At 37.6% G+C, this 12,847-nt stretch overlaps 1 protein-coding gene across 39 annotated transcripts in view; it reads left to right on the plus strand.

Moving 5' to 3' along the window:
- ANK2 (ankyrin 2) overlaps nt 1-12,847 on the plus strand; it is a 628,385-nt gene that overhangs the window by 475,140 nt on the left and 140,398 nt on the right. For all 39 annotated transcript variants that reach the window (XM_078069115.1, XM_078069120.1, XM_078069117.1 and 36 more), the window contains exon 5: nt 12,144-12,242. In XM_078069115.1, coding sequence (XP_077925241.1) covers nt 12,144-12,242 — 99 coding nt within the window. The remainder of the gene's footprint in view (nt 1-12,143; nt 12,243-12,847) is intronic.

Consider the following 12,847-nt stretch of genomic DNA (forward strand, 5'->3'; position numbering starts at 1 on the left):
TTAACATAATAGTAAATTCTGCTTTTAATACTTTCATTTCTGTGAAATACTTTTTGAGATTCCAGATTACCAGGAAAATGCTTCATATTAAACAAATGACAGTAGGATAAGCTGTATTTTAGTATAGATCCCTGTATCAACTAGAATGTCTTCAGTTGCAAGCAAGAAAAAAACTTCCTTTGTCCTCGGGTAATGAAAAAAGGAACTTTCTTGGCTTTCATGAATACAAAGTTCAAATAGGTAAGGTAAACTCCAGTAGTATATTGGTTTGTTTCAATTTTTTTTTCCCTCCCACTGGCTTATTCATAACTAAGGGCTCAGATTCTCTTTTTCTCTTTGCTATGATTTCTGCAACGCAAGCTTTATTCTAGGCTGGTCTCCTTTGTGGACCTAAGATTGGAGCCATACTTTTTCTTGTTCAGAGTCAAAATAAGGGAGCCTTGTCCCAGCTTTCCAAAAGAGGATCCTGAATTTGACTAATTGGACCATTTTACTTCTTTTGCCTAAACTTGAACCAGTCATTGTATCCAACAGAATTGAATGTGTTGATTGGCTTAAGTCATCTGATACTCTGCCTAGAGCTAGTAGATGAAAAGAAAAGTTCAGCTCTATTGAAATTATATGAACTATGGAGGGAAACATAGATACTTTAAGGAAAAACCAGGATGCTATCAAAAAAGAGAAAGGATATTGGGTAGGCATGGTAATGGGTAGATGCCCACTACTGTATTTTGGGTATTCCATTTTAAAAATTCACTTGCTTTCTTCATTTTTAATATTTTCTTTACTTTAAAATTTTATTTGCTTTTTCCATGATTACTTAAAAATTCATTTGACTTCTTGTTTTTTGGTTTACAAATCCAAAGACATAAACAATATAATGATTCATTTATAGCTTAACAGTTTAATGAGGTATCTATTCATTTTCGCAAAGTGAAACATGAGATAAAGGTTTTCAGTATTTTGGAGTTATATGAGTAAATTAAAATTATTATCAGCCACCTCAGCTCCTTTGTAGAATGCAGTAGTGGTGAGTCACCTGGTGCATCTAAATTTTAAACTTGAATAAAGGAGAAACGTACAAATCTAAGTTATCTATAATTGTCAGGAACTGAGTAAAATAAAGGTAAGAGTAAACTGTTAGTCAGCAGCTATTTATTGGGTGTTTATTGTATACTCAGGAGAGTACTCATTTCTGTGGAGGATTCTAAACAGTTGTCAGACAGGAAGCTGCTTTTAAAACGTATATAGACTAAATACAAAGTCAAGACAAACACACAAGAAACAGAGGCAAACAGGAGAAGATGGTATATGATTTGGTACTAAACTGTATGGAACCAACTATATCCCAGAGGGAAAACTGGAAATTGGCTAAACTCTGTTAAGGAAAAATTTACAGAGGACTGAAGCCAGGCACTGAAAAGGAAATAAAGGGAAATTCTCCACTGCAGAGGAGAAATTGAAATGGAAGACTTTCCACATGGAAAGATTAGTAGTAACATTGTTAAGAGGTACAATTGAACTTGGTGAGTGTAGAAATATTGGTGAGACAAGCTCATCTGGAAAAATGTCAGAATATATATTAAAGGTTTGCTCTTAATATGACTAAAGGGCAATAGTACAAAAAGTCTTGCTCTTCAGCTGTGGTCTGTGAAAACTGATCTTAAATCATGTTCGGTAAAATAGTTCACATGTTTTCTTGGTTATTTATCCATGAGAAACTGAAAGTAGGGACTATGGTAGGCCTAGTGTGAATGCACTATTTTCTTTTTTTTTTTTTTAAAGATTTTTATTTATTTATTGAGAGAGAGCATGAGAGGGAGGAGGGTCAGAGAGAGAAGCAGACCCCCTGCTGAGCAGGGAGCCCGATGCGGGACTCGATCCCGGGACTCCAAGATCATGACCTGAGCCGAAGGCAGTTGCTTAACCAACTGAGCCACCCAGGCGCCCCTGAATGCACTATTTTCAGTGGTGTTTCTGATTGCTAACAATGCCCAGATATGATAAAATAGTGTCTGTCAAATATATTACTAAGGCACATGGCAGGATAGTGTAGTAGAAAGAGCATGAGCTTTAGAATCAGTTATATGTGGGTTCAAATCCCAGCTCCACATTTTAAGTAGTGTGAAACTTAAGGCATGCTTCTTAATACCTATGAATGTTCATTTCCTTGAGTTGTACAGAGATCTATTACTTATGTCACTGGAAAAATTCTTGCACCTAAGAGAACACTTGGACATTCTTCATTAAGCAGTTCATGATGATTCTAATACTGTCATTAGGCAGAGCTTCCCTGCTTATCTCTAGTGAATGGCTTAGGAGAAAATGGAAGAAGACTAATTCTCCAATTACTAGATAAAAGCGTGGGTGATCTCTGTGACAATTTGATCTCAGTTGAAGGGAAGAGCTGAGGGGAGTGGAAGGAGCACTGGGTTTGGAGTCCCCCAGAGTTCAGACCCTAATTGCACCATTTGTGAGGATGTCCTTGGGTAAATGACTGCCATAGGTAGCCTTCTCTGTTAAATGGCCTAAGAGCATAGTTGTGGGGATGAAACAAGATGACATGATAAATACTCCATTAAGTTGAACCTCCTTCGAAAGATTTAGAACATTAGTCATTTTAATGTCATTTAATAGTTTAGCTATAATCCATTAAAGAGGACTTTTGGAGAGAAGAAAGTGGTTAAAATAACCCGTAATATCTTAACCGCGGTAAAGAACTGTCAAATTCAAATCACCTGAGAAAATTTGTATGATATTTTAATTAATAAAATGCCTTCTTCACTGCCAAGCAAATGTAGAATCATATCTTTCGTTCTTTTGCCCTAAGTACACCCCCAGAGTACACAAAATAGTCTTTATTTTTTGTGACTACAATTAATACCCACTGGTTTTTTTTAAAATCCTTTGCAGCTGTGCATTTACGGATATATTTAGGGAAATAATTTGAATCATCCTGACCTTAAAGCTGGGTGATAACTGGGGATGCTTCCCAACCTTATCTCTCATAATGCTCGTTCAAAGGAAGAAGATGATACATAGTGTCTGGGATGGTAACTAGAGGAGTAATTACCAACCTGTGCTAACCATCATGTGATGAAGAGTTTCCTAGGGTGTCATGGCTAAGGCTGCTGAAGAATTCTGCTCTGTGAAGAAACCTAAATCTTGACACTGACCTTCCTGCAAAAAGACAATAAGGCTTCATCAAAGGGGGAATTCTAGTTTTGCTAAGTTCAAACCCAGAGCTATCTGTAACCATTTCCGTTTTCTACTTTTGGAATTGGGTATGTAATTTGTTGATTAGTTTTCTAGTAGATATGAGGGATATATGTAATACTCTTAGAAAACTGGCAAACGGCACACGGGATTCAGGGTATTATAAAAATTTAAAGCTATAATTTTCAGACTCTCTTAGACTATAGATTGTTCCATCTAAGCAAATATATACAAGTGACCTACTTCACTCATTTCTCTTTTCTTTTAAAGATTTTATTTATTTATTTGTCAGAGAGAGAGAGAGAGACAGAGCAGGCAGAGGGAGAAGCAGGCTCCCAGCTGAGCAAGGAGCCCAATGCGGGACTCGATCCCAGGACCCTGGGATCATGACCTGAGCTGATGCTTAACCAACAGAGCCACCCAGGCATCCCGCATTCATTCCTTCTAAAAATGCAAAGTCTTAATCTTATCCAATTGCAAAATACTATAAAGTAGTGACATGACTACCATTGCTTTGTGTTTTCACAAAGTTACTTGAAAATAACTGTCTGGGATATGAATTCCTTTCCTAAAGAGAAAGGAAGCAGTGTAAAGTATGAGTGGTAAGAAGTATGATTGGCAAGGTAGGCAGGCCATGGTCAGATCATGTATGACCTTGTTGGACATTGTGTTAGCTAGCAATTGCTGCATAACAAATTGTCTCCAAAATTAGTGGCTTAAAATAGCAATAAACATTATTATCATAACAGTTTCTGTGGATCAGGAATTTAGTAGTGGTTTAGCTATGCAACTATGGCTCAGAGTCACTCATGAGGTTGGGATGAAAATGTTGAGCATCTGAAGGCTTTCCTAGGGCTGGAGGATTCACTACCAGGGTGTTTTTTTCCCCTTGAGCTAGTTGTTGGTGGGAGGTCTCAATTCCTTCTTACTTGAGTCTCTCCATAGACTGCTTGCATGTCATCATGATTTGTCAGCTCATTACCTCCAGAGCAGGTGATCCAAAAGAGGGCAAGGCAATAAAGCAATGACTTTTAAATCCTAGCCTCAAAGTCATACACAATCATTTCCACCATAATCAATGCATTGAAAGTGAATTACCAAGTTGGCCCACATTCAAAGGAAGGGGAATTAGGCTTTACCTTTTTTGAAGGGAGGCATGTCAAAGAATTTGAAGACATGCTTTAAAACCACCACAGGCATAAAAAGGAACTTGGTTTTTATTCTACTTTATTCACTTGCCCATTTAACAAAGATTGATTGAACATCTACTATGTGCTGAGTGTTGTTATGGCACTGAATCAGGCCTCTTAGAGAGGGTGATTCTTATATCAAGGCCTGAGAGATTAGAAGGAAAGGGTAAGAGTTTCCAAGCATCCCTGCATCAGCTGTGTCCATTTACCTCCTATTGTCTCCTTAATCTATGAAACTGGCCAGTCCACTTGGTGGTCTGCTCAGTCTCTGGGTTAAAATTTCCTCAACTGTAAAATGATGAGTTCCTTTTCAGCTACAATATTTTCATCTAGGAAAATAGGGCAGTTTCTTTTAATCATTAAAATATATTTAATAACTTTGGCCGCATAAGACCAAAAGTAAGAACAAATAAAATAACAATGAGTAGTGTACAGAGATATACCATTTGAAACTTCCATAATCACTTTCCACTCTTTTAGCTTATGACTGATCCATGAAATTACCTAAGGTATACCTTTAGCTAGGTAGTAATGTGAATTGCAGTTTGCTCTGTTATTGTCTGGGTAAGAGATCTTTGAATTTTTTTTTAAAATAATTTTTAGACCTGTAAAAATTCTCATCAAGATGCATTCCTGCATTGGCTTTTACTCAGGTTTGGTAATTTTGCTTACTGTTTTTTACTATTCGTGAGATTCACTATTAGGCTTCAAGAACAGAATTCCCTAGGTGAAATATGTGCCGGCAGCAAATACACTGAGAATTCTCATACAAACACTACATTTCTTGAGAGATGGGGAACGTGAAACCAGAAAAGAACAGAACAGCAAATAACATTTTATTTTCTGTAGATCTACTATCTTGGTTTTATTAAGGGCTCCTAACTTCCTCTTAGCTCTGTGTTCTTGGGCCAAAAGTACCTTTTTTCATAGTATTAATTGTTCACTCTTTAGTATATATATAAAATTGTATATATGTAAAATTGGCTTAATGCATACTAATTGCCTAAAGAAGCACAAAGAAAATGCTATCAGAGCACTAAAGAGTGAGCAATACTATAAAAAAAGGTACTTTGTATATATGTAATATATACTTTACATATATGTATGTATACTTTACATATATACTTTTTACATATATGTACATATACTTTACATATATATGTAATATATAATAGTATATATGGAGCTATAGATGATTCTGTATACATATATTCTGTGAACTCTGTAATATTTTGAGCTCATGAGGACAGAAACAATATTATATTCATATTTATTACTCTTAAGACACCTCATCCATTGCCTAAGTGAAAAACTGTAAAATAAACTTGGCACTGTATAAAAGGACCCTTTAAATTGAATGGTAACATTGACTCCAGTTAAGATTAATTTTATATGATCAATCATTTCAAGTCATCCAACTAATGAATCTTTCTTTGTGTAAGGGAAGAATAAGGTTATATGGGCTGACAAAATTAAGTCTGGAGTTAATATTAAAAATTGGTAATGATGATAGTTCTTAGAATTTTGTTCCTTGTTCAAAACAATGATTCTAAACCATTCATTACTTTGCATACTGACGTTATTTGTCTCTGTATAATTTCTTTGAAATGACATACAAATATCAATAGGTCTAGTTGATTTTAAAATGTTCTGAAAAGCTTCAGTAAATCCACATTTGATAGGTAGATATATAAATATTAGTTCATGTTCATTCAATTTTCCCAGATAATCCAATTACCTAAGGAAATTCTCACCAGTGGCAAAAACCTGATTACTGGTTTGTAGTTATATCACTAATGAAAACAGGAAAAACATTTTTTGTAATATTACATGTGTATGAATTCTTGAAACAGCATAATTTCTGGATTTGAAGAAAACTGTTATAACTTCTCAATGAATCTGAGACATTTTATCAAATATGATCAATCATGCAGAGTAAAACCTTTAAGTAGAATATAAATACATAAATAATTACATATAATTACATTTTAAAATATCAAAATCAAATTAATATTCCTAATTCTCACTTCTCACCTGGATTATTACAAAAGCCTTATTTCTACTTTTTCAGAGTGTACTCTGGCCACTTTCCAATTCCTCCCCAATCCTGGCAAATTCATTTTAAAATGAAAATGTGATCATGCCAAACCTCATCTTAAAACCGTGATTCCCGAGGCTTCAGAATAAAATTCAGACTCCTTAGCGTGGCACATGGGAACTGATCCCTGCCTGTCTCAGCCTCCTCCTCCTGCTAGTCACACTGAATTATCTGCAGATCCCTAGATGTTCACTGTTTTCTCATGGGGTTTCCGCTGTTTGAAATCCCTTTCCTGCTTCTCTGGCTAACTTCGGTTTTCATGATTCAGTTCAAACCAAATCACTCACCGTGTCTACCAAATGTCAATCCTAGTGACTTCCTTTGAATATAATTTCCTCATCCAGCTTAGTTTTGTGCCCTTCAATGTTCTCTTTATATCCCTCGTGTAACAACAACTTCTTTTTCTTCTCCTTCTTCCCTTTCCTTCCTTCCTTCCTTCCTTCCTTCCTTCCTTCCTTCCTTCCTTCCTTCCTTCCTTCCTTCCTTCCTTCCTTCCTCTTTTCCTTCCTTTCCTTCCTTCCTTCTTGTAGCTCCATGCCCAGTGTGGAGCTCAAGACATGCCTTGAACTCAGGACTCTGAGATCATGACCTGAGCTGAAATCAAGAGTCGGATGCTTAACCGACTGAGCCACCAAGGCACCCCACTTCTTTGCCTTTTTCTTTTTTCTTTTTTTTAAGAAACTAATTATGTATGAGTTCACTGAATTGTAACATATTACTTGCCCATCTCAGCCTCTGGACTGTGAGCTTCTAATTAGCAGGGACTGTGCCTTTCATCTCTGAATCACTATGCTAAACACAATGCCTAGCAGTAAAGTCACCAAACACATTTTTGTTGAATAAATATAAGTGAATGGAAAATAATTAATAATTTGCTATGGAGAGGAATAATGTTCAAAATATTTAATAACCGGTTGGTAGAGGCACCTATTGGTCACACTGAGACTACTATGACGCTGGTAATTTTGTGCTTGTTTGCATCCTCCAAGTATCAGTCCAGGTTGTAGATGTCTTTGACTTTTTTATACCAACAGGAAGAAAATACATACACTTTTATCCCTACATGCAGCCAGACTATTTTAGAAAGGTGTATAGACATAGTACATTGGAAAGCACCTGGATGCATGAACACAGGCCAATAATCCTGTGCTGTTAACCTATTTATATGCAGAGATAAAAGCCTTCCTATAAAATTTACAATGCTGTTAAAATGCTACTATGCCCTGTCCCAATTACCCAGAGGCATATTTCACATTATCTGGCGGAGTCTTTCTTGTTAAGTAGCATCAGTAAGTAAGGAAAGGATAATTTCCCACATCTTTAGGACCTGTAGTAAATCTTTATTGCCTTCTTACTTCACATATTTGGTAACAGTAAATAGCTCCCTCCCTCACCTAGCCAAGATGTTGTCTTGGCTCATGCTTCCTTCATCTTTTAAATACACTATTGCAAATACTACAAAGCTGATTAACCCCTTACTTTCATTCTTGTCTTCTACCACCCCAAACCAGAGTAGGTTTGGTCCACTTAGTGCTCACCAGCGTGAACTCTCTGAAATGCAGATGTGATCATGGTACTTCCTGCCCAAAACCATTCAGTTGTTCTGTATCACCTATAACAATGTTCTTCAGGTAACTTCAAGAATTGAGCTTTTTAAAAATTGCAGGTGCTTTGGCTTCACACATGGAGACTCCAGTTCAGTAGGGGACAGGGTAGTGCCTAGGCATTCTTACAACTTTCCTCAGGAGATTCTGTTGCAGAGCCAGGCTGAGGATCACACATCCATCGGATCAAGTCCCGACTTTCATATAGGGAAGAAGACTATTCATGACTGGTTTCTGTCCATCACTTTTGGTTCACTTATTAGCTGTGAGATTTTGGCCAAGTTACCCAAATGTCTGAGCCTCAGCTACCTCATTTCAAATGGGGATGATAGGGGCGCCTGGCTCGCTCAGTCGGTGGAACATGTGACTCTTGATACCGGGGTCACGAGTTTGAACCCCACACTGGGGGTAGAGTTTCCTCAAAAAAACCCCAAAAAACCAAGTGGGGATGAGAGTACCAATGTTGCAGCACTATTCTAAGTATTAGAGATACTATTAGGCCATTTAATTGACCATCCAAACTGAGATGCTATTAATAATTACTCCAGGATACTACACATAAATTTAGACTGTCTCAGGCAAACAGAGACACATGATCACTGTAATTTGAGGTGACATATTCAAAGCATCTCTCACAGTGAATATCATATGGCAGAAGTTCAACAAATTCTTTTTTTTTTTTAAAGATTTTATTTATTCATTTGAGACACAGATACAGAGAGAGAGAGCATGAGCAGGGAGAGAGGCAGAGGGAGAGGGAGAAGCAGGCTCCCCGCTGAGCAGGGAGCCCGATGCGGGGCTCGATCCCAGGACGCTGGGATCATGACCTGAGCTGAAGGCAGACACTTAACCATCTGAGCCACCCAGGTGCCCCAAATTCTTTTTATTTTTATTGTTCTTCGTATTTACATCCCCTACACTGCTGAAAGCCCTTGCGTACTGAGGTTGTGGTTCCAGGCACAAATGGGATTCATGGCATACTCTAACCAAGATCCTGAATGTTCATTTGTCACTGCCCTTCTTCCCCTCCCCCACGTACTACTTGTGGATATTTCCTCCTTTTCTCTCTGCTACTAGCCCACTATCAGCACTTGCAGAGCCCAGGACATGAGTGAAAAAGAGGCCCACTTACAATACACATTTTAAAATTAAAAGCTGTATATCAAGCTGTTACATACGTATCTTTTATCTTTCCACCTTGACAAATATATCTTTATAACAACATGACAGGTCCAAATGTAGACTTCTCGGAAACCTTGGAGTTCCACGCAGGATTGTGGCAGGGGGTGTGCTGATTCTAACCCCTGGCCTGCAGCCGGTTCTTCTTCCTGGCCCATCCCTGGCTCCATCCATACCACACGAGCCTCACGTGGAAAGGTGTGAACACCCTGACCTACACATTCAAGCTCTGTCCATCCACTGTTTCCACCTTCCCTAGAAAACAGCTCTAGGGGTGTCTGCTAGATTCCTGTTGCTGCTGTAACAAATGACCACAAATGCATTTTAGAAATCTGAAATTAGTCTGATGGGGCTAAAACCCAGGTGCTGGCACTGCTGGTTCTGGAAGCTGTAAGTGAAAATCTCTTTCCTTTGGATCACATCCCCTCCTTCCATCTTCAAAGCCAGCAGTACAGTGTCTTCTCTCCTCTCTGACCTCCTGCCTCACTCTTATAAAAGCCCTGTGAGGGGTGCCTGGGTGGCTCAGTCGGTTAAGCGCCTGCCTTCAGCTCAGGTTATGATCTCAGGGTCCTGGGATCGAGTCCCGAGTCAGGCTCCCCGCTCAGCGGAGAGTCGGCTTCTCCCTCTCCCTCTGCCCCTCTCCCCCTGCTTGTGCTCTCTCTTGCTCATTCTCTCTCTCAAATAAATAAATAAAATCTTAAAAGAAAGAGGAGGGGAGGATATGCATACATGTTTGCTTAGTCATGCATTACATTTAAAATAAATAAATTAATAAATAAAAACCCTGTGATTCCATTATACCCACCTGGACAATCCAGGATTAATCTCCCCACCTCGAGATCCTTAACTTAGTCACAGCTGCAAAGTTCCTTTTGCCATATAAGGTAACATTTACTACTTCCAGGGATTAAGATGAGGGCATATTTGGGGGCCATCAGTCAGTGTGTCACAGCGTGGGCATGGCAACAGACCCTTGGGAGAAGAACCCAAAGACGAAGTCTGAGCAAGCACTGGCACCACACGGGGGCATTGCATAGGCAAGGATTCTGGGTAGCTGCATGCCTGGTGTGTGGTCTGGAAGCAAGGGAGCTGTGGGGATCAGGGTGGGCATGTCCCCCTGGGCCTCTGGATCCCCAGCCCAGCTCAGCTAGAGGAGGCCCCTCTAGAGCCCAGGACCCAGGCCAGGAGCCTAAGAATGGTACATTTCTTTTCCCTATTGATCCGGCAACCACAGTCCGTCTCCCTTTCTCCTGATCTATACACAAGAGTCTGTCAGAGGAAAACACGTAAGCAAATTGTTTTACTCTATTAAAAGTTCCTTTTTTTTTTCTTTTGCATCCTGCTTTTTACTTGTCATGAAAGAGCCCCATCCCACACCCACTCATTGTTTTTAACCATCCTCACTGGCTTTCCCTTCCTTTGAATCTCTAATTCTGTCCTTCCGCCACCTCTTCAGTGTTCTTAAAATACCCAAGATTTCACCTGTTTGCTGTGTTTTAAAAAATATGCTATCCAGCCAGCAAGTTATTCCTGAATCCTACAAAGTTGTCAATTCATTCCTCTTACAATATTTCTCAGTTTTAAAATTTCCTCCTCCATTTGAAGCCTGCAGATTTTCTTTTATAATCAAATTTAAAATGTCTTAAAAAAAATTTTAAATGTCTTTTCTTGTTTTCCTTGTATACTCTGGATTTTTGTATTTTGCTGGGTCTTGGCCATTTTAAATAATGTTTCCACACTTACACAATGCAGATAGAAGAATTTTTAAAAATAGTTATTTTTTCTCCTTTTAAGTTTTTGAAAATCCCTGAAGTCTCATTTATGTTTTTGCTTATTCTCATTAATGCGTGGAATTTTTAAGGGAATCAACAATGTTTAAGACTCTGACATTGTTTTGAGAGAATTGTTTGATTTGAGAGTTTATGAATTATTCCGTGTTTTCTATTTTGTTTTTACGAAGTTTTACTTTTTTTTTTTACATGAGGTGTTACCTATTGCAAAGGATCTGATAAAAAGAAAATTTGCCTATTTAAACTTAATTTTAAACTCAAGTTATATAATTTCAGTGATTTTTTAAAACTATGACTACATAATATTGTTATAATATTACCATAGTGTATGCTTCATGAGGGCAGATGTCTGTCTTATTACTATATCCCAGTGATGTCCCAGCTACATCGGTCAGATTTTAGTAAATAACTGAATAAATGAATATGGGAATTAATGAATGATAGAATTTCAGAACAGCTTTAAAAAACAATATAAAGATGTTCAGGATAAACTATGCCACTTCAATTGGAATACTGAAACATAGGGCTTTTTTTTTTTAACTTTTTCAATCAGATTTGCAATCACTCCCAACCTGTTTTGGAATGAGCAATAATTTATACCTTTAAAGGTGCTAGCTAAAGTGTGTACATTCAAGAGAATGGTGGTCCATTTACATAGTTTAGGAACTAATAAATACAGATGATATTACATAAATATTTTGTATAGTGAGAATTTGATGTATGTTATAGGATTATATTAGGAAACTAAATATTTTTAGCTTTAACAGCATTAGGTGATGGGAAATGTAAATCTGAAACTGAAACGAAGACAGGAAATGAGGAAAATATTGCTTCCATGTCACTTTGTCCTCATTCTTTTAGGAATTGTGTGTGGGAATTGGTTCACTCTGATTGTAGTTAGTTTTATAATAGTAAATATATGTATAATTCATTGTGGAGGTATGTTATATGTTTCATCATTTCAGGAGTTTACTCCATAGTATTCTCTTTTTCCTTGTCTGGTATTCTTCCCTAGTTTAAACGTTACAAATGGTTAAAGATGTCTTTTTTTATTGTTTGTCCTCAGAATGGCTTCACTCCTTTATACATGGCTGCCCAGGAGAACCACATTGATGTTGTAAAATATCTGCTTGAAAATGGAGCTAATCAGAGCACTGCTACTGAGGTGAGACTGTCAACCCTATAGGTTCAAATTCTCTGATCTTAATGTCCACATTCTTTATATCCACCTGCAGGGGATCTCCATTATCTTGTCTGAATTATGCTAGAAATGTTCACGTTGCTTTTGTCATCTACAACAGTGGCCATAAACGAATGACCCAGTATACACAGTTGAATGAGTTTATGCCTTGATTTGGGATTCATGTCAATTTGCTCTTACATGAGCTCTGGCTTCCATCAATTTGCCATTCTCTAGGTTTGGGGACCTTGTATACTATTCTAAAATTTGATGACAGTAAATTCTACCCATCTCTTTTCTTCAATATTTTATCTGTTAGGATCCAATTCAGTTCTTTAAAGGAATAATTTTTAATGATCAGAAATGATTTGTAGGTATTTGTGTTAGCACAGTTTTATGAGGAGTATGTCACGAAGAAAAAGTTCACATTTTCTGAAGCACAAATTATGGCACATAGTTGTGTGACTATGATTATAGCAACAACTAAATAGAATGTTCAAAGTCAATTCAGTATCAGCATATTCAGGACATCTAGACATAAGAAGGGGTTAGAGTGGGCCAACTTAGAACATCACTTTCCTTTTCCTATG

Source organism: Halichoerus grypus, chromosome 3 (genome assembly GCF_964656455.1).
Source record: "Halichoerus grypus chromosome 3, mHalGry1.hap1.1, whole genome shotgun sequence".
Classification (NCBI taxonomy): Eukaryota; Metazoa; Chordata; class Mammalia; order Carnivora; family Phocidae; genus Halichoerus; species Halichoerus grypus.